Here is a 19754-nt window from a genome sequence, read left to right on the forward strand (position 1 = left end):
CTGACATGGTCCATCCATCCACCCATCCATCCCTCCTGACATGGTCCATCCATCCACCCATCCATCCCTCCTGACATGGTCCATCCATCCACCCATCCATCCCTCCTGACATGGTCCATCCATCCACCCATCCATCCCTCCTGACATGGTCCATCCATTTACCCATCCATTCCTCCATCCATCATTCACCTATCCATGATCCATCCATCTATCCTCTCATCTATCTGCAGTATCATCCATCCATCTATCCTCCCATCCACCCATCCATCCATCCACCCTGTACCACTTGTCAGAGGTCAGATCGCCAACATGTTCCTGTCCCAACAGAGATATTGTCCTTCAACATGCCCTGGGACCTCGTCCCAGTTGGACATGTCTGAGACACCTGTCCTGAAGACAGTGCCTGAGTCGTCTCCTGGATGTGGATGAGCAGTGGTTCCATCTGATGTGGCTGAGCTTCTGTCTGTAAAACTAACACGAAGAATCTGGGCACTGTCTTCAGAGAAAACTACTCATTGTTCTGAACTATAAGTTCATGTAGGAGAGACTGCATTTCATGGGATGGATGAGCAGCGCTGACCTGAATAAGTGTGTGGCTGAAAGAGAAACGTTATATAACTGAAGTTCAGGGCATTTGACAGAAGCAGCAGCCTGTTCCCCTCAGCAGAGGCCACAAAGAGCTAAGCTGATCCCGTGCTGCTCATGTCACATGCACATATAGGTGGGAGGCACAGAGTCAGAGGCTCCTCTGTGATCATGTGTTAAAGAAGGAAAACAGACAGGACAATGTTTCTTCTTCTGAGAGGCTGAAGAGACGTCAGAGGAGGCTTTGTTGGAGCGACTGGTGACTCAGACTCATGATGATCCCAGGGTGCTTCATTGTCTTTTGGACCTTCCTCAGGGTGAAAAGAAGCAGGAAACACAAGGCAGATCAAGCGGCTCAGAGCAGCAGCCCACCATGTGACCGCGGCAGGTTCCAGTCGCAGCTCTTCCAGGAACATTGGAACCAAGAGCTTTGTCAGTCGTCTGCTGGAGGGAGGTGGATTACGCGGCCGACCTGGAATTATGTTTGAGTGGAGTTCATAGAAACACAAGGCCAGACTTCTGCCTCTGATGCTGTCCGTCCTCCCAATGATGACCTGAGTATCTTCACCTCTGACCCCTGAGTGTCTGAACGTCCCGACACACTCCACCCTGCAGCACTCTCTTCTTCACCGCCTGATCTCCAGTCTTCCTCCTCCCTCCCTTCCACACACAAACGTGTATCCAGCTTTGCTCCCTGTCATTCCTCTTACCGTCTCTACAGATCCCCATGTCATCGGCAGACATCATGGTCCGTGATGTCTGACATGGGGAGTTGCATCGACAGGGACTGGATGGGAAAATCGAGAGGGGTGAAACAATTCAATTCAAAAATAATACATGAAAAATACGCTAGTGAAAAAATAAAAATAAATGAATAATACCAGCTGAAATATAGATGCAAATATACTTTTATAAAATATGCATTTAATAAATAATTTACTTAAAGAAAATCATTATTTAGACTTAGACTTTCTTTATTGTCATTGAACAAAAACACATCACTATATTATGGCAATGAAATTTCACTCTGAGGCCTCCGGTTTCCAAAAACAAAACTAAATAAATATGAGATAAATACTAGTCAGGAAGAGGTACAAATAAAGAAATAAACAGTATTGCAGCTATTGTCTGAACGAAACTGTTCCTGGTGCTGTTTTAGTAGTAAATGTAATCTAATGAGGTGGAGAATATTTATGGTGAAATAACTAAATGAAAAAACAAGTTGGCAAAGAGAGAAAAAAATGATGGTATTTAGTAACTGAATAGGTATGAACTGTTTGAAAATACATGTCTTGATGGATCTTCATGAGGACCGCATAGACGCAGGTAGGGCCGTGTGTGGCCCCCGTGCCACGCTGGCTCGGGCGTCTTCAGCAGGCGATGAGCAGAAATGATAGTAGGAAGGATTGACTCTAACCAGGAGGGGGCGCTTGAGAGTCTGATGCTTCTGGAGGCCTGGGAATGGTTCAGTATGGTGCTTAGATGACAGCCCAACATTGACTCCTGCAGGTGGCAAAGCTGCGTCTTCACACCCGGACAGTGGGAGCAGCGAGTGGTGTGAAAGCCACTTGATCCGACGGAGAGCTCAGTCACGAGACGATGGCAAAGAGAACTCGTGTGACCCTCTCACACAACAGGCCTCCTCTGGGTCAGCGCACTCACAAGATCAGCCGGAGGAGGAATTCCAGCCGGGACCCTGATGGAAATCATTTCTCATGTGTAAACAAAGAGAGGAGCGCAGCTGTGGCTCCCGGCCGTGGTCCAGTCAAGCAGCGCCGGCCTGATGCAACAGTGCGTCGGGCTGGAGAGCCAATGGACTGGAGCAGAAGTGGAGGAGAAATGGGCTCCTCAGGCTGAGACCGGGTGAAGGGGTCAGAATCAAGGCCCCAGCTCCAGGACCTGTGTCAGTCTCTTTGAGACTCGGGGAGATTCCTGAGTCACATCCGACCCCAGGGCAGCGGACGGGGATTTCCGACAAACTCTTCATTTTAAAAACCAATTCGTTCTCTTAATAATTCAGAGCCCAAAAAGTGTATCCGTGTTATTTCCGTGTTGGCCACACCGCGGTGCTAGACAGCCAGAAAGAAACACTTCCAACGTTTAACTCGTTAAGCTGCAAGTTCAAGTGCTGTGTTTGTGTTTCCTCACGTGTTTGTTTTGCTTGGAGCAGGGAAGTGTTTGGGTGGCTGTTTAGAAAGACGAGGCGCTCTCAGCTGGTCAAGGCCGGAGAAACCAAGGCGCTTTGTTGCAGGCAGTGGAAGAACCTCTTCCCAGTGTTGAGGGCTTCAGTTAGAAATGATTTACTTCCCCAGAGAAAAAAACAAGCGGAGGAGGAGGAGAGGTCACTGACATGTAAAAATGTCCCGCTGGAAGAAAAACATCATGGCCTCAGAGACAGGAGAGGAGGTCACCGATCATGTGGTGGGCTTCCTGGATGGAAGCTGGTGGAAGTGCTGGTGATGCTGGGGATACTGGCGCAGAAGACAGAGCAGAGGAGTCAGTGCAACGCTGTCAAGAGCTCGGGCTGTGAGCTGAGCTGCCGTTTATACAGAGGAAGTGTTTCTGTGTGAATCTGTTCTACACCTCAGATGGTACAGGAAAAACAAACAGGGAGGGGAGGGAAAGTGAAAGTGGAGATGATCACAGTCAAGCAATAAGAAATGGAGAGAAATGATTTAAAAAATTCAAAGCTGAATGATGAACTCTGGTGTCAAGAATCTGAAACCACTGAAAAGAAAATGAATTTAGAAGGTGGAAAGGATAAGAAATATTGTGCTTGATCACAATCATCACTGCTGACAAGTACTTATACAACTGTACTACTATACACACTACTGTATATTCTATTATTTCCTTATTGAAAGTGTATGTTTGTTAGTTTAATTTTCTCTTTTTTATCTCTCTTGAAAAGTTAACAGTAATAATGCTAATTTGGAATTAGCCTTTTCTCTTAAATCACAGCCTGTTCAGATGAAATTATTTAAGATATTGGGACAGATGTTCAATATTTTGCTGTCATTATTTCCACTAACAATACATTTCGATTATTATTTTCATTGAAAGAAGTAGCAGTAGTAGTAGTTACACTTCTGTTGACATTAGAATTGAGAGTACAATTAAATGCATTTATGGGTCCTTTTTTTCATGTGTATATATATATATATATATATATATATATATATATATATATATATATATAGTTTCACTGCATGTAAATATACTGAAGTCTAATGGTGTGGGTATTACTATTGTTATTATTCATGACTATACCGTTCATACCGTTCAGAAAACGTGACCATACAGTCCAGACTCGTCTCAGAAAACACGTCACGAGTGACCATCTTCCGCTTCTCATGTGGACCCTCCATCCCAACGTCAGGTGCAGTGACTCGGGTTCACAGATGGGTGGCAGTGTTGCTTTTCCAGCGCTCCTCCATTCAGCGGGAAGTCGTGAACACTTTGCATTTCTTTCAGGATCCTCGAGCAAATGTGCCATGAAATAGTCTGGGATTGCCCATCTTTGTACTTGAACTGTCACCATTTCAGATCTGGAGCGTGCCGAGCGCCGACTGACGCTCCACACACTGCTGTGGCTCCTGTGAAATGAGGCGGCTGTATGGAGTTTTAATCCTCTTTAAGACTCCCATCCGTCTCCAAATGAATATCTAGGGGCCACACATCCCCGTGCTGCGGTTTGTGGTCCCCTTCTCTGGAGAAACTGATGGAGTGATGGGGTGGCACATCGGAACAAACACGCTGCAGGTCAGCGATGGAGGAGATCCACCGACAGCGGCTTAATTGCCGTGACAGGTCAACATGCGTTCGCGCTGCTGAAGACAGAAGATGCCTCTTCTGAAGTGGGAACTTCCAACGCTCATTACATGCATCTGCAGCCGTCGCTGCTAATTGCTTGTTCCATTAGAGATGGGAATTAAGCGAGCGCCCGGGGCGCGTGCCGCCTCTGAACAAGGTGTCGGTGTAGGAACCTTCTCCCGCGGCTCTGGGGCCCCGTGGCCGGAGACTTGGCCGTGACTTTTGAGGAGCGTTCGCCCCGGCCCGGGCGGAATATCGCCGAGACCCCGGCGCCATTCTGTCCCGGGTGGTTCCCGCCCACCTCTCTGGCGGCTTACCGATTTACATGCGAGCATAATGCCGGCATTAGAGGAGGCACAAGGCGGCCCTGATAAGTTACAAAGTGCTCCGGGGGTAAACCTGCTCAGAGAGGGTTTGCAGTTATTTACAGCCTTCAAATCCTCCAAAATGTCACGTCTGGGGGATGAGATTGGTTTTGCCGAGTCGATGCTGCGCACACAAAGCAAACACAATGCGCAGCACGGGTGTTTAGCCGTAAATGACCCGCTGACATTAATGCTAATTGACTGATCTCATCCCGTGCTCGGACCCGGGTCTGTGTGAGCGCCAGGGGTCCCGGCGCGGAACGACGCCGCGCACCAACACCAACACACAACGCCGCCCTTGAATGCAATTTAATTTTCATGGAGGCCGCGGCGGAGTCCTGCGTTCCGCCATTCAGCGCGGCGTCGTGGCGATTGTGCGGCGCCTCTAAGAGGAAGTGCAAAGCCATCAGAGAGGAGGTTAAAGCCCGTCTTATCGAGAAAGGCTTTCTGTACAGTTGTTCCATTTGAAATGCATTTAATTGCAAATAGAAAGGCGGAGAGAGAAAGGCAACAATGCGAGCGGCTCAAGCGTTCGCCTTGTCTGCTTTGAGTGAGCGTATTCAAATCCGAGCGGGCAGACAATGAGGGAGAAGGAATCGTGCTCTGAATAGTCTCTCACTTTTCTTTCCCAGGCCAATCGGCGGCTCGCTGCCGCCGGGGCGGGCTTCCCACTCCAACTTCCTCGCCGCTGGAGAACAGCGCCTGATAGCGAGCGCTATTCATGGTGTCAGTGCGGCAGGAGTCTGAGGTCCGATGACAATCTGCATGACACCCGTGTTACCCCCCACGCTTCTGACTCGCATCTGGCCTTGCCTGTCTCCCAGCCCTGACCCCGGCTCCCTGGGCCGCTCGGAGCCTTTGTTGGGGTGCCGCCTCCCCTCACACCCCCCCACCACCACCACCTCCCCAGCAGATATGCTGACAGTCTCCCAGAAGTTGAGGCAAGAAAGTGCACCCCCAAACTTTCCTGTGCAGCGCCGGGGTTTCCATTTTCCCCGACAAAGATTTATACATATTTATACAAGTCCAAACACAGATAGGAAGGAGGTACGGTGTGTGGGGGGGAGGGGGGTGGGGGGGGGGGGGGGAATCTTGGAATTGCAGAGGTAAACTATATGTAAATGCCATAAAGTAATAGACTTGTAGTGCAAATCACACCATTTTATCTTTAATTTTGCTTTCGTACCCTCCCCACTAGACCCCCCCCCTCCCGCCCTCCTCCTCCGTCCCCCCCCCCCTGCGCCATCCGCCGCCACCCCATCCTCTTTCCTCTGGCTTAAAGGTGCATCAGAGATATGCATTTAAGCATATTCAGAACACGGGGCGTGAAATTAAATGTGTGGCAGAGTGAGAAAAATATACAGACGCCGGAGATGCCTTAAAAATAGTCATTTATGCAGATGGAGAGGAGTGAAATCATTTGCAATGGGATGACCCTCTCTCCAAGCATTTCTCCCCTCACTGTTCTTCCCTAATCTCGCACTGTATCTTCATTTTTCATTGAACTCGCCAGTTTGCTGCTAAGCAGCCTTGTAGATAAGGCCAAGTGCTAAAAGGAGCCGACAGAAGGAGCTCAGTGGGCCCGTTTCTATTGCACTTTCACCCAAGGCAATGGGCAGAATTTAACGGATTCCTTCCAACATATGTTTTTGCCAGATAAGTAAACAGTGTGTGTCGAAAATGAAAAAAAAGCATTTGCAATTTAATGACATTACAGCTCCCAGCTTAGCCCGCCGTGCTGCGAGGCGAGGAGCAGAGAAAGGGGAGAGTGGAAGAATGGAACCGGGTGTCATCAATGTTTTTTTCTTTTCTCTCTCTCTCTCTCGCTCCCTCTCTTTCCTTGCAAGAGGCAGCGGCGAATTCTTCTTATTCTTTTCAGGGCCCTTCCCTTCTCTATCCCGTCCTGCTATTTTGTTCTCCTCCCGCTTTTGTCGGGATGAAATTATCTATTATTTTATTCCCAAAAAAAAGCTCGCCACCCTCCATCTGATTCCGGGAGCTAAAACGCATCTCGACAGGCCTGGCTAACCATCTCACCCCCGCCCCCCTCCACTCTCCCTCCTCGCCCCCCCCTGCCCCTCCACAGCTTTATTGCTTTGTAGAGTCAGTCTCCATGTTGTCACAACTTTGTGTCCTAAAATAAAGGCAATCTGCGAGGACGCGGCGGCGGCGTTCGGCGGCGATGTTCCTCCTCCTCTCCGCCTGCTCGCTGTCAGCCCGCCGCCTTATTATAGCAGCCTAATTGTGCAGGAAAGCAGATTATGACCGAGGTGGGATGTTCTCCTTGACCATGTGCTAATGTGATGACAAGTTTGGGGACCCTCTAAGCAAAAGGCGTCGCACGCCAGGGCACTTTTGGCACCGGCTATAATCTCCCTTTGGTATTAGCTCAGCAAACCGGCTTGTTTGAGTATGGATCAATCGCTCGCTCATTATTTCTTACAAGAAAGCTTTATATTCAAGGCTCTTTGCCGCCGTTGATCTCTCATTAAGCATGCTATGTAAATGCACTGGCAATCCCGGCGTAAAGGATCCGTCACCTCGGGGCCCGGGCTTGCACAAGCACGTTAAGGAGAGAAGGGCCAGGAAATTTGGGTCAGTCGTGTCGCCAAAAACTTGAATTTCAGGTTCCTCGCTGGGAGCCACCTGCTCGGCTTTTCTCTTTTAGCGTGTTTTTGTTTGGCGACGCCGTGTTTTAAATGTCAGCCCCGGAGCCGTCCAGCGATTTCGACGCCTTGTTTCGGGATCCAAGTCTTCATGTTACGTCTGGAGTCGCTGCCGGCTGCAGCGCCGCCGCTCGCGGCCTTTGTCGCCTCTATTGTACAGGTGAGAGGTCAGCCGGGGTCGGGCTCCGGCGCTAGTGTTACAACGGAGCCGGAGTGTGGAATCGCAACAGACACCTGAGCCGAAATGTGCATGTGCTGAATGAGCTGTCAGGACACATTGTGCGTCAAATTAAGAGAGAAGATTTCCACGTGTGTATTTATTTCCCACGTACAAACATTCATCACATGGCTCCCGGAGAAAGAGCCCGCCACCTGATTCGGCTGGTGAATGACGTAAAGGGGAAGCGGAGCTGACAGCGGCAGACGCGCCGCGACATTTCTATGGCGCCCCTCACGCGGCAGCCCCTTATTATAACCCTGTGTTTACCTGTGTGTATTTTTACACCTGTCGGAGCTCATTTCAACATGCGCACCGTCTCTTTCAGCAAGTCTTGTATCTGTGTGGTTTTCATTCCCAAGTTTCATCTGTTGAATAAAAGACACGCCTGTGCCTCGACCTGATTTACTTTCTGGCATGCGTCTCTTTAATTCCCTATTTCTATCGAGCTTTTCAATACCTCCTTGTTATAAACTTCACCGATGTGTCTGTTGAGACGGAGATGACCCAAAAACAGGTGACCCCCATATCAGGACTATCTTCAGGACATGTTGCATTCTGGGTCCACCAGGCTTTTATCGGGTGTTTATGCCAGCGACGTTTGCCCATCCTTACTCCGACACCGTAATATACGTCAGGTGCTGCCCACGGCGTCAGGATATGCCACGGAACAAGCGCTTCAATGGCTGCCTTAGGCGTCGGACTTTCCCAACTACCGGGATGTGTAGCCCCGGCAGGGTGGATTCTTCAGGTCACTCCATAGTTGGAGCACTGCGATCCTTTAAATGGGACGGCAAACCTCGCCGTCCAAGGCGTCAGATATCAAGCAAGGCTGTCTTCCACTCCTTCCCACTCCCACTCCTGCGGTGGGAAAATGCACTATCTTCAAGTGGACTTTGCTCGATGTTGATGCAGAAGTCCCCCTTCTGGGTTGTGTATTCTGCATAGGTTTTTATTCTTAGGGCCTTCTCTGTTTTCCAAGGGCATTTCCTGCTGTTCAAAAGGGGATTAGGGTGACGATTGCAGGTACTCATTGTTACTTGGTTGGCACCTTGAGAGAAGCCACTGGTCACATATGGTGCTATAAATACCAAGTGACGTGCAGTAGAACACCAAGGGTGGAGCCTGAAACAGTTCCACCCCATAGTTTAAGCTTCACCCTGTTTTATTTTTGTGTTTTTTTTTTTTTTTTATGTGACAGACAGTCTGGTAAAGCGCAGCCTGCGGCATCAGGACAAGTCTAACGTGTCACTTCTAATGTGACTTCAGCACCAACGCTGGATGAAAAAGTCCACTTGACATCCTTCAGTATAACACTTTCCCTTGCTGGAACGATCCACTCTACTCGAGCAGGGCAAGGTTTCCAAGCAGCAGGCGTCAAAAACATAACGGCACGCGGCATGCCGCCTCTGGGAAGGTTCCGAAAGTGGGACCACCCCTCATCACTCGAGCCACGGAGCCAATGAACATTTGCAAAACTTCACTTAGGTTAAGCATTTTCTGCTGAGGATTTCCTGTGTGCGCTCAGCTGCAATACGCCCCCTGCTGGCTCAAACACCTCATTTCACTACGATATTTCACATGCAAAAAAAGGCATCAGACCATGTAGATAAAAATGTAAAATTGGAGGCAATAATTTAGGGTCAAGCAAACGCCGCAGTATGTGGGAACGAGCAGCTTCACTGGCACGAGCGCCTGGATCTCAGTACGAGGCGGAGACGCTCAGAACTCTGACTGAAGGACCTCGCCATGTGATGTGTTCCGCAGCCGTTCAAAATAGATTTGTTCTGAGGACCTCCACATTACCCTCCTGTTAAGGTATGAAGTCATGCTTGTTCATCAGTAGAACTAATGTTGTGTTTCACCCCACTGTCACGTCTATTGTCTGTTCCCGGCTCGTGCATAATTCGATAAGAAGACTGTGAGAATTTGATATGTCCTCACTAAACGCCATCTGTTCTTCGTGTCAGAACAAAGACGCGCGGGATGTTGTCACGAGACAAAACAACGAGGGTATGTGCTCTTATTTGGTCCCACAGTGGTGGCATTGTGAACTGAACGCTGTAGCTTTGACCAGAAACAGTTGTAACAATAATAAAATAATAATAAACATCATTCTTGAGTCTGAGGTTTTTCCAAAGAGTCTCGGTGGAACCACAGTGGAGATTTAAAATTCTTCATCTGATCCGCGTCTCATCTCTTCATGCCTCTTTCCTGGTTCCATCTGAAACTTCCCTTATACTCCAGATCTTAAATTCAGGGCTTGGATCGCCAGTTGAATCGGTGCTGCCTCGTCCATCAGGATCTAGGGCGCTGCCTTCCACTCTCTGGGAGAGCTGAGCCAGAAGGCACTTGAAGGCAGGTGTTTCATCAACTGCCTGATGGAAAAAGACCAGAGAAGCAAAAACTGAGGTTCTGGAAAAGAGGATATCGATTTTTATGCAGCAACAAGTCCATGGCTTTGTGGAGCTTCCAGAAACAAAGCATTTAATACCTGATCTTTATCTGTCTAGTCTTGTGTAATCTTGACTGGGGTGGGTCCTGAATGCGTCTCTAGTCATGGGTCTCACAGAGGACGCCTCCGGAGGAGCTGCAGTTGATATCAGTGGACCAGGAAAAAGCTTTCTTGCCTCTTCATTGACATAAATTAGCACTGCCACTTGGTAGCGCTACTCTGCGGCACAGTGGGGCTGCATTCCAGAAGACGTCATGTCAGTTAGAGCAGAGGTTGGACACCAATCTTGAAGAAAGGTCAAAGAACTCAATAACAAAATTGGTTTTGTTTTGTCGTGGAAGGTTGAGCCAAAATGAGGAGGTGGAGCAAAGCTGGAGGCGGGGCCTGTAGCACGATGCAAGACGCCGTCACATCAGAAACCGTCTGCAGGTAAATATCCAGAGAGAGAGGTGCTGGGAGACAGTCCGACCACTTGCTCCGGAACAGGACGCTCCTGAGGAAAGGCCTGCCCCGGAATCAGTTGACTGCCTTCCAGCCACGAACACGCATGGCTCCACTCCTCCCTCTTGAAAATTAAAGCCATGATTTACTTTTTCCACGCCAGTTTAAAGTACACCAAGCACTTTCCTAAGGCTTCCTCACAGAACTTGCACCAGCCTGGAGGTCGCCTCTCTGGGCTGACCCGCTCTCCCTCCCCGCAGAGCTGCAGGCTTCTGAAGGACAAGGAGACTGGCTCTTCTTCAGGTGCTGGCATGAGAGCATCTTCTTCCTCCTCTACGTCACCGACTGCAGGTACTTCCACTTTATTCCTAGTAGCTCCAAAACAGACAGAATTGAAATTTGGCGGTGGTGTCCCGTGTTTGCTGGTTGTTCTACAAATGCCTTGCTATACTACTACTGCCCCCTGCTGTGTGGCTGACGTCATTGCAGCCCGTGATATTACAGAGACAAAATAAATGTTGGGCAATAATTTAGGCGGAGGTATGTTGAGTCCCTGCTATAACCTGCAATTCTTTTTCAAGCAAATAATTCAGTCCAAAAACATTTTAAAAGAGCAAACAAATAGTGAAAAATCCATAGATTTTGAGAGGCAGGATGTCGACAGGGTCTTATCAAAAACAGCTGACAGGATGTTTAAAGATTCTTAAACACTCTCCATCTGAGCTGTCGAACTATGACTAATAGCAGGTCTTAAGCTAAGGGCCTCCAGTGGCCCCGGCGCCTTGCTCTGTAGCCGACAGTTCCACTCCACCTCACGCAGTTTAGCCTCCAAGCTAACAGCAAAAGTCGGACAGTAATTTCCACAAAAACGATATGTTTCAGTGTCTCATCTCAATGCACCGAAAGCTCGGTCTCTCCAGGAATGTAAAAAAAATGGCGGCCTGTCAGAGCCCGCGTCAGCGTGCGGCGAGCACATCTCCCAGGATTTCATCGCTCTCAACACTAGATAAGCAGCGTATCACACTGGCGGAGATCTATTTTTCCCGCGTTAATTACAAGTCGTCTGGCGAATTCGACTGTTAAAAAACGCGGCGCCACAATGCGGCGCGCGAATCCCGCGCGGCGTAATCCTGTTAGAACGTAAGAAATCATCAGGGTGAGTTAATGCTGGCTATATTTCATTCTAATAAGTTGGTGTAAAGCGGTGTTACAGCTCACTCACGCTGCAGAGGGACATGATTCTCCCCCACGAAAGGTGGAGCCCCTCCATCGTTGTTGCTCTGACTCGGGGGACTCGCCTGCTCCATTGATAGGCACATGTGGCTGAGAGGAGGCCGGCTGACAGGTACTTATCTGCCGCCTGTGTCCTGTGTGGAAGACAGATAGAATTCTTCGCCTCTCCTCCTCGGGGCGTCAGCTCTTCAACTTCATTATTTCTACTTATGATAGATATTTTTCCCCCTCAGAAACCTGAGAATTAATACCAGAGCCAGCCATCTCTGCCAGCGGTCATTTGGAAGTGGAACAAAAAAAGCCTCTTGTCAGTCTAAAGAAGATATTTGGAGGCTGCTCGTCCACATTATTCTAATTTATTGATGGAGTCGGCATAATCCCGTGTCCCACATTTTTGGGTTATTAACGTAATGATCTTCGCTGACTCAAACGCACCTTTCTTGGAGGAAAGTACCTCCGTTGTCAACGGCAGCTCAACTGTATTGTGAGAATGGACAGTGTTTTTGTGTCGTGATCTAAACGTAATATTGCAAACCCGCCGCTGCGGTTTATTTTTTATACATTTACGACACGTTTTAACACCTTAATCTTCATTTCAAAGCAGGTTACTGCATGAATGCAATTTCTTTGGCCAACGATATGCTAAACAGGAGAGATGCTCATTTCACTGTCGGACCTATATCTTCCTCCGCCTGAGGAAAGACACAGAATTATGCAGGGAAACTGGCTCGGTGAGAATTGATCTACTCACTTGTTGGGCTTCAAATGCATTTTAAAAACTCCAATTGAGCCAAACAAACTCAGCTACACAAGGAGGCGTCTGGTAGTTTACTTCATGAAGTGAAAAGATTTTCAGCAAGTATGTTGCTCCTTTACTCGGCAAAACGTTGAATCTGTTTTATTTGCGGCACTTCACATGGCCAAACCCAGAAGCTTTTTAATGTTAATACCTGTGATTTAATTTTCCCTTTCTTTTTTTAATGACTGTATTTTTAAATCAAACAAGAAGCCAAAGGTTGAAAATATATTTTATTTAAATATATATATATCAATTTGGATCAAGATGTCGGCAGAGGTGAGATAAATTTAAAGAAACCAGCCAGTTTCTTTGGCTCTATTTCTCGCTAAAGTTTCATTATTATTACTGCTATTACTGTTATTATCATCATTATTAGATTATTAAAAATCCATATTTGTATTCATTGTATGGATGTTGCTGATTCACCGTCTTTTCTTCCAGGATCACAAACACACTTATTTTTTATTGTTATTTTTAAATATTACATATATAGCTATGTAAATGTGTATTTGCTCATTAATTTTTTATTTTAATATATTTCTGTATTTTATTTGATGATGACGATGACATTCAGAAACAATTGTGTGGCCACACCTCATTTTTATTTACTTATTCAGGAATTTTTAAAATCATATTTCATTGGTTTCCATGTATTGTTTTTAAGGCTTCCTCAGTTCATATATGCTTTTTAGTCAACTGTTTATTCTATGGACGTCAAGTTTTAAACGATGGAATGTCGTGAAAATGCACAACTCTTGAGGGAAATGAAAGAGAAGATGGACGTTTCTTGACAGAAAAAGGACTGATCTGGAAGCTCCTTGTTTTGACCCTAACTTGGGTCAACAGAGTGGACCAAACAGAAGAAACAGGAGCCTGAGCCTTGGTTGAGAACAGGGCGGTGTTTGTGGCTCACCGTGTGTCTGGGCCTGACACGAGCTCTCGGCTGATGAAGGAGCGTGTTACGGAGGTCAGTCTACATGTGAGGCTTCCATCAGGCCTGTTTCTGAGCAGCAACCAGGCCATTCGCATCAGAGGCTCCGTTCCTCTGTGGTACCTGTAGCGACACCTCCCCCTCCCCCCCTCCACTCCCTGCATTCTGTACCATCAAGCAAACTTGGACTTGTTGGAGGCCAGCCAGACTTCAGAGGGCTGTGTGAGGTGTTTGCAGGAGAGGACCTCCAGCACACACACTTTTCTCATTTCTCCCGGTGACCTTGGGCACAGGCGACACGCGCACGCCGCCCGAGCTTTGATTTGCCACGTTAAGGTGCATCAGGAAAAGGTGCAATGCAAGATAATTTTGGCATTTTTTACCCTCCTGGGAGCAAAGAGAAGTCAAAAATACATGGTTCATCCTCTGGAGATTACAGGTAATGTGGCACACAGGGCTTCATAAACACTCTCTATCCCAAACTGATGATGGAGATTTGGCTTGGGGAGAGACTTTTCACACTTTGATTTCGCCCAAATGAGATGGAGAAGTCAGCGATCAGGCTCTTTGAGGTTCCTGACAGAGGAGCCAGCCCTGGCTGCATGTCAGCCTCAGCCAAGACAACTGCAAACAAACACAAATAGCCATGTATTATTCATGTCTGGGAAGGCTAAAATGATCCATCTCCAACTATTGAAGGCAGGTGATAATCCACCCGCCGCCACCGGCCATTTCCACACCAGCGACTATTGTACGTCCCTCTGAGGTCAACGCGCTTGAACCGCCGATACATATGGATGTTCATTTGCCTAATCTCACTTGGACAAATGTCTTACAGGCATGTCGCGGGATTAAGCGCTCAGACATAATGATATCGGGGCATCGGCGGACGGGCTCATGGAGACAGTTGCTTCCTGTCAGCCTCGCATGGATTATCGGGGGAAAAAAAGATCATTTTCAGACGCGATCTTTGAGGTCAAATGATCTTTATTATTCATAATCCAGTTGATGTTGAACACACTTATGAACAGAAATGTCATTTACCGCCGTGCCTGTTTCAGCATTTTTTCATTCATTTTATTGAAAAGCGTCATCGTTTCTTTTTGGCAATATTAATTTGTATTTAGTTCCAGAAAAGAGAAACAAATTTTAGTTTTATTTATTTTGAATTTTTATTTTTAGGAAAACACTGTGATAAAAACTACAAATGTGTTACATTTAATGAAGAAACATGGCAGGAATTTATGGTTACACACATTAATTTGACTAAAAAAATGAGTCTATATTTCATGTGAAATATATTAAAAGGTCTTTATTGCATCACGCTAATGATTCAAATTGAAACAGAGCAGCTCATATTTCTGCAACAAAGATAAGAGGCGAGTGGCTCATGAGCACGGAGCTCATCACAGCCACAGAAGCTCTTCCATCAGAGCCAAACATCCACCGGGAGCGAAGCCGCTCTGCAGACCTCCAGCAGCTCCTGCATCATCATAAATACACGCGACGCCCGGTAATAATTCAATCAAAGCCGTCGAGATCCATGAAGCGTCGCCGTGCGTTCGTGTCCTGGGAAACAGATTTGATTTGCCATTGAGCAAAACTCTCCCACTTGTTTCTTCCACCTTTTCAAACACACACACACAGGCCATCTATTCAAAAGGCATTTAGTCCATCTCTTTCTTGGCCGGTAAAACCTATTCACCAATTGTTCTGCTCATTCTCATGCTAATCCAGCGTGTTAAATATCTTTTTTGTGGCTCTTTCAGCGTTTTGTCATTCAGTTTATCCAGTTTTGGCCACCCATTTTATTTATTTATGCGCCTGCTTCCATTCATAGGCTCATGTATTTTTTATTATGTTGTTTCACTGTCATGCAGTGTCAACTCACTCCATTCACCGTGGGCTACTTGAAGGGCTCGCAGGGACAAAGCGTGTACACACTGCACCGCTATTCACTCCGGCCAGCTGGATCGGGTGAAAAAAAAAAAAAGCCTTGTGAAAAGAAATCCTCCACAATGGACACAGAAGAAGTGCACAATGCTAACAGTTTTCCAAATACCACTGATTGCTTTCATCACAATGAGGGAAAGCGGCCGCTTTTTTTGAGCTCCACTTCAACAAACAACACCCTCACAAAACCTCCCAACCCTCGTTTTGTTCTCAGACAAAACGCCCTTGACCGTCTAAACGCTCCCAGAGTTGGGGCGGAAAAAAAGGGGGCGACACAGGCTGAAAGGACGAAAGCAAGAAAGGATGAAAGATGGCCGCCGCTCTTGTGACGCAACTTTTCAGGTGTTTCATTTCAGCTCTGGAATCGGTTTTAAGAGTGGGATTGACATGTTTCTCCACCGGGGAAGTTCCGTGGAGAGGGAGGGCTGTGACAACACAGAGCCCAGCGCTGAAAGGGTGTAATTAAGCGTGACGGAGGTAATTATCCCTGGACTGTCCAAATTAGTTTTGCATAATCTCACGCTGTAATCCAGGAAGGCCGCTCGCGCTATGGATCTAATGGCCGCAAACACACAACCCGATGTGAGAGCGGTCTGTCTCTCTTGATCCTGGGAAGAAAAAAAAAATCCGCGATTGAAACAGTGATAAACGGCGTCTTGGTTACAGCGGCTTGATCTGGATCTGCCCCCGCGGTCGTCACTCAAGGAGCCGGACAAAAGCGGCCTTCAGAGGACACCTTACACCTCACCTGCGGCCGCGAGGAGGAACGATCGCAATCCTGCTCGGCACATCAAGATTCATCTGAATACGCTTCTCTTTATTGCCGGACAGGTCAGAACAGTAGGCTGGAGTACAGAACGCAGGTTAACACAAAACATACAAATGCCTTAGTCAGAGTTAGTCGAGAAATGTCTCTGTTCTTTTTTCTTGCTGAGGAAAAAAACAAAACAAAATCAAGGGATACACTGTGGCATTAACTACACCCCATATTGTGCAAAAGTGTCCGGGAGCTCACTAAACAATAAATAGTACATCAGGACATCTATTGAAAAGAGGGACTAAATGAAACTGTACAGGCGCGGGAATAATCCGAGTCCAACAGGTGGAGACCAGTGTTCACGAGACGTTTTCCTGGAGACGGCCTCGCACCTTATAGACAAAGGCATTAGTCAATATACAAACACATGTGAGACGACGAGCACTTCTTCACATGTTGCTGCATGCATCATCATAAAACTCTTTTTTCACATTGTCTCGGGAGGAGTCCACTTATCATAAGGCCGCCGCGTAGGCGGGGTAGGGTTCCAGCTGCGGCTTGCCCATCCCGGGCAGCAGGATGTAGGCGAGGGGCGGCTGCAGGCCCGCCGAGGGCCAGGCGGAACAGTTGCACGGGATCATGTAGCCCGGGTTGCCCGGGGACGGGTGCGTGTGGGTGTGCGTGTGCGCCCCGGCGCCGGTGCCGGAGAAGGCGGTGGCCCCCGCGGGCGGGTAGCCCAGCGGCGACGCGTACGGGAAGGAGTGGGGCGAAAGCTCCGTCATCTTGGATCCCAGGTCGAAAAAGGAGTAAGGGTTCGTGGACATGGACGGGTTGAAGAAGACCCGCGCCGCCGCCGCCGCCGCGGCCGCCGCCGCTTTGTCCGGGTTCCCCATCACCGAGTCGGAGAGCGAGCCGCCGACTTTGAGCGCCTCGTGCTCCCCGAGGTTGTAGGGCATGGGGAAGGAAAACTTGTCCTTCTTCATCAGGGTCTTGGGCTTCCTGCGGGGCCGGTACTTGTAGTCGGGGTGCTCCTTCATGTGCATGGCGCGCAGCCGCTTGGCCTCGTCGATGAAGGGCCTTTTCTCGGACTCGGTGAGAAGTTTCCACTCGGCGCCCAGGCGCTTGCTGATCTCCGAGTTGTGCATCTTGGGGTTCTCCTGGGCCATTTTCCGCCTCTGGGCTCTGGACCAGACCATGAAGGCGTTCATCGGCCGCTTGACGTGATCCATGGGTTTGGACATGTTGGGCACAAAGCGCGGTCTGCGGACGACAGCGCCACAACGTCAACACACCACCGACACTCGAGATAAACGACGGTCTCCGACAAGCGGACCCCAACTTACTTGAAACTTCAGTTCTTCATCCCACATGGATTCCGCTCGGAACACAGCGTCTGCTCCGTTATCACATCCATCCGAGGGCGAATCGACCGAAAGGAGAAAGAAAAAAAAGAAACGGCGCGTCGTCTCGCTCGTCCTCCGTGCAAGCTGTCAGAACACTCGCGGCTGCTGCGCTGACACGAGTGGATGACAAGTCGCACTCGCTGCGTGTGAAATAGACGCCTGTCTGGCAGGTAGTGAAAGTGGCGCTCGCGCATGCGCACCGGCGCTGGGACGGACCCCCGCTTTTTTTTAACCCCCCTCTTTTGCTTTGAAAAGAAAGCACGTCTCATAAAGCGCTGTGTTCTCACAGCGGCGCGCTCGCGTGCGCGTGAGTCACCTGTGATTCATTTCGCGTCGAACAATCCACCTGTTTGGTCAAGGCGATGATGAAGTGCCGTCAACACAAACGCGCCGTCGCAACTCGCAAAGTGTTTCTAATCGCGCCGAGCGGAAATTAATTACTTTCCCGCTCCTGTTTCTCCTCATTCACGCGCACTTCAAAGGAGCTTCCCAAGGGCAGCCAGTCACAAAATGAGGATGTCGCACATTGAGCGGCGCGATGACGGTGTCTCTGCGGGACTTGGCTGAAGTGGTTTGTTCGCGCGGCTGCGACACGAGCGGAGTCAGGCAGGTGCCGGTCCAACACCGTCGTGTCGCCTCTCTGTCCGGCTGTGTTGGTCAGGTGCGCGCGGTGGCACCCGCTTGCGCGCTGGCCACCGCCGCGCTGCCGCCGCCGCACATCACGCGCTGTTGTCCATAAATGAGCGCGTTACGATCATCGGAGGAGAAGTCAGCAGGTTCTCAACGGCCTGCTGAGAAATCTCTTCTATTAAGAGCAATAAAGTCACCTTTTATCACGCTGTTGCCACGCAATTTTATTTATTCATCTCAAGCGCACCAAAAATTCTTTCATATTTTTCTGAATAATGTTTCTATTCTGTAAAGATTGAAGATCATTTGGTCGCTTTTTACGCGCCAATTTGCTCATAAGCATTAAATTAATGAAACATTCTAAAAATATTTGGGGGAAAATAGGAAATTGAAACGGCATTATAAGTACTCCAAGATTATCACTGGAAATTGATCAATTCTAAAACTACATGTCTTCGGGGAAATTCAACGGTTTACAAACTAGAAATTTACGATCTACTCTGTGTCACCTCGTGGGAGAAGGTCGATACATTCATGTAGAAAAAATAAAATCGAAATAAAAATAATAAAATAAAAAATAAATAAATACAAATATCCTTTAAAAAACGAGTCACTTTGATGAAATCACACGGTAGGTTTAATATTAAATTGAATTGATACTGCATAATTACTTCTTACAACTCTTTGTAAATTGTATTGTAAGAGGGAAATGAACAAGAATATGCCCTAAATAAGAAAAAATAGATGGATGCTGCTTTGTGATTTTTCATATTTTTCTAGAATTTAGAGTCAAAGCTATGGGCTTCTTCCACGGTCCAAATGAGTCAATTGTCTTTGTTGAAAAGCATGTTCATAAAGAGTCGGGAGGATGTGTTGGAGGAGAAGCAACATCTTCACCTGCTTCCTCTCCGTCATGGCGGCGCTGGAAATAACACTTCAATAATTCAGGATGAGTGGGTGAGAGTGGGGGAATTACCTGGCGATAAAGGCCGAGTCCAGCCTCTGAGACGGAGCCAGCACTCCCACCTCACAGCACACCGCCGATAAGACTGAATAGAAAAATATCATGCAAATATAGCAGGCAGACAGCGGCAACAACAAGCCCATGGGGACTGTTTTTTTCTCCCAGAGATCGCACACATTTCACTCTTAAAGCCATCACTCTGAAATATATAGGAGCCCCTGAGGTGCCCGAGTCGTGGAGATATCAACCCAGCACTTCATTCACAGTTGATGAAGATCCCCGACGGTGTCCCCTCTTCTTTCATCCACATGCAGCAGGAAGCGGAAATCTGCCTTTGACTGACTTGAATGGCGCACAAGTTGACCGCTGCTTATCAGATGGCGCACAAACAACCGTATCTTCAGCGGGCAACTCAGAGTGTTTACTGCAACATGAAAGTTGTGTCATTAGGAAGAAGAGAGCGGCAGAGGAGGGGTCCTGATGCTGGTCCTGATTTCTTTCTGCTTGTCTGCCTGCATCTTTCTGATCCGCACAGGCCCAGC

At 48.1% G+C, this 19754-nt stretch overlaps 1 protein-coding gene across 1 annotated transcript; it reads right to left on the reverse strand.

Annotated features, from left to right (window-relative positions):
* Window positions 1-14722: 14722 nt before the first annotated feature.
* On the reverse strand, window positions 14723-17752 carry sox21b (SRY-box transcription factor 21b). Its single transcript, XM_053877011.1, has 2 exons — window positions 17559-17752; window positions 14723-17475 (listed from the first exon to the last, which is right to left on the reverse strand). Exon 2 carries the CDS (start codon window positions 17454-17456, stop codon window positions 16731-16733), a length of 726 nt encoding a protein of 241 aa, XP_053732986.1. The 5' UTR covers window positions 17457-17475; window positions 17559-17752; the 3' UTR covers window positions 14723-16730.
* Window positions 17753-19754: the final 2002 nt, after the last annotated feature.

Source organism: Synchiropus splendidus, chromosome 10 (genome assembly GCF_027744825.2).
Source record: "Synchiropus splendidus isolate RoL2022-P1 chromosome 10, RoL_Sspl_1.0, whole genome shotgun sequence".
NCBI lineage: Eukaryota > Metazoa > Chordata > Actinopteri > Syngnathiformes > Callionymidae > Synchiropus > Synchiropus splendidus.